This window comes from Mauremys mutica, chromosome 2 (assembly GCF_020497125.1).
Source record: "Mauremys mutica isolate MM-2020 ecotype Southern chromosome 2, ASM2049712v1, whole genome shotgun sequence".
Lineage (NCBI taxonomy): Eukaryota > Metazoa > Chordata > Testudines > Geoemydidae > Mauremys > Mauremys mutica.
In genome coordinates, this window is record NC_059073.1 from 260,262,249 (window position 1) to 260,264,642 (window position 2,394).

Sequence of the window (2,394 nt, forward strand, 5' to 3'; positions counted from 1 at the left end):
GCCCCGCCTCTCCCCTCATAGCTCAGGAGCTTTCTAGGTGTGTGCACCCCCCAGCCCCCGCGCCTGAGCCTCTCCCTCTGCGGCTCGCGCTGATTGGCTGGCGCTGTTGGTTAATGGCACGCGCCTGTGGATGTAGTTATAAGAATCCTCGCGTGCCAGCCCTCAGCTCGAGCAAGTCCCCAGCAGCCTCCCCAGCGAGCGGCAGAGGCGCCGGGGCCGGGCAGCGCCCGCAGCAGGAGCTGGGGCAGCAGCAGCAGCAGCAGGCGGCGGCGGCGGCGGCTCACCGGGAGCAGCCGGGGCGAGGGGCTCAGAAGCAGCAGGAGGCTCCTCGCGGCTGGGTCCCCGGGCAGCAGCGGGCGGCAGCCGCCCCAGCGTGCCCGGGCCAGGGCGCAGCATGGAGACGGTGCTGCTGGAGCATTTCCCCGGGGGGCTGGACTCCTTCTCCTCGCCCCCCTACTTCGACGAGGAGGATTTCTTCACGGACCAGTCCTCCCGCGACCCCCTGGAAGCGGACGAGTTCCTGGAGCAGGACGTGGACTTCCTGAGCCACCAGCTGCAGGAGTATTACCGGGACGGGGGGCAGGGCGAGGGTGGCTACTGCTGCGAGGCGGCGGCCGCCGCGGCCAACTTCTCTTCCTCCTCCTCCCCCTCCTCGCCCAGCTTCCCCTACGAGTGCTGCGGGGCGGCCGCCGCCGAGCTGCTGTCCCCGGGGGGCAGGCTCAAGGCGCTGAGCTCCGCCAAGCGGCGCCGGCGGGTGCGCTCCGAGGCCGAGCTGCAGCAGCTGAGGCAGGCGGCCAACGTGCGGGAGCGCCGGAGGATGCAGTCCATCAACGACGCCTTCGAGGGGCTGAGGTCCCACATCCCCACGCTGCCCTACGAGAAGCGGCTCTCCAAGGTGGACACCCTGCGCCTGGCCATTGGCTACATCAACTTCCTGAGCGAGCTGGTGCAGTCGGACCTGCCCCTGCGGAGCGCCAGCAGCGAGAGCCCCAGCCAGCCCAAGAAAGTCATCATCTGCCACCGGGGCACAAGTAAGTGGGCAGCCCAGGTCCAAATCGCTCCCTGGCGTAACTCCGTTGGCTTCCCCGGAGTTACACCAGGGCTGGGTTTACACCTCCCCAGACACACACAAAGACAGGCTCGCACATGCTCTCAGAGGCGCACACGCAGCGCGTTCTCCTTTGAACCGTTTGTCTGAAGGAATGTGCACCTTGCCTGTTGCCACGACTTCTCTCCTAGCGCAAGACTGCAGCTTGGATAGAGAAGGGGTTGAGACCATCCACAGCTAGGCTGACCGGTAGAAGAGGGAGGAACCTGGTATTTTCAAACCCGGGAAAGCTGTTAGTCCGTGCATGGCACACGGTAATGCTGGGTTACCTGCATCACTGAAACGGCCAAGAGCGAAGAGAAGGGGTTCCTGGACTGGTTCCCACTGGTATATAGCAAAATATTTATTTTCCTACTGCTCTCTTTTTCCAGGATCACCTTCTCCAAGCGACCCTGATTATGGACTGCCTCCTCTTGCTGGACACTCTCTGTCATGGACTGATGAGAAGCAACTTAAGGAACAAAACATTATTAGAACAGCTAAAGTGTGGACCCCTGAAGACCCCAGAAAACTAAACAACAAATCTTCTCTAAACAACATAGAAAATGAACCTCCATTTGATTTTGTATCATGAATCGTGAATATTTTGACTGTAAATGCAAACATGACACCAGTGTATATTTGTATGTAAAAACCTATATTTTAAACGTAATTTAAAACTCAAAATCTAATGGCAATCAATGTTTTTATTTATCTATTTATTATCAAGTAGAGTTAATGAGGTGGTATTGTCTATTTGTATGTATAATTTATATAATTTATCCTGATTTTAAAATATGCAATAGTTTTATTCCACCAGCACCTTTCGATAACACTGTTCGAAAAACACTTCCAAAATATGAAAATAATTTATTACCACATGTGGATTATTTCTATGTTTGTTAATAATAAACCCTGCTTAAACCTTCTAAGGAAGTTTATTTTGTGGGACATCAATGCTAAGACTATCAGGCAATATAATATTGAACTCAAATAATAGAAAGTTGGAAGTTTCAGCTACATCACAGACAAGTTACCTTGAAGTCGCCAAATAAGACCTGTGGTGTTTAAAGGGGCATTTCCTAAAAAGAGGGATTAGTTCTAGACTGGTTACGTGGTTCAAACAATGGCAGCATGATATTGGATCCGTACCATGGCCTCTGCACCAGAGATGACTAGCGTTCAGCATAAGAAGCGTTTTTGAGGGCTGATCTTACATCGGTGGCTTTTCACACCACCCTCTTTAGACGTGCCCTCCTGAAGTGTTTTAAAGTCATGGCTTTATCCATTTCAGTGGGTACTTCCAT

General features: G+C 54.0%; 1 protein-coding gene across 1 annotated transcript; it reads left to right on the top strand.

Annotated features, from left to right (window-relative positions):
* Positions 1 to 385: 385 nt before the first annotated feature.
* Positions 386 to 1,769, top strand: PTF1A (pancreas associated transcription factor 1a). The gene is made up of 2 exons (XM_045007702.1): positions 386 to 1,031; positions 1,480 to 1,769. Exons 1-2 carry the CDS (start codon positions 395 to 397, stop codon positions 1,680 to 1,682), a joined length of 840 nt encoding a protein of 279 aa, XP_044863637.1. The 5' UTR covers positions 386 to 394; the 3' UTR covers positions 1,683 to 1,769.
* The last annotated feature ends 625 nt before the right edge of the window (positions 1,770 to 2,394 follow it).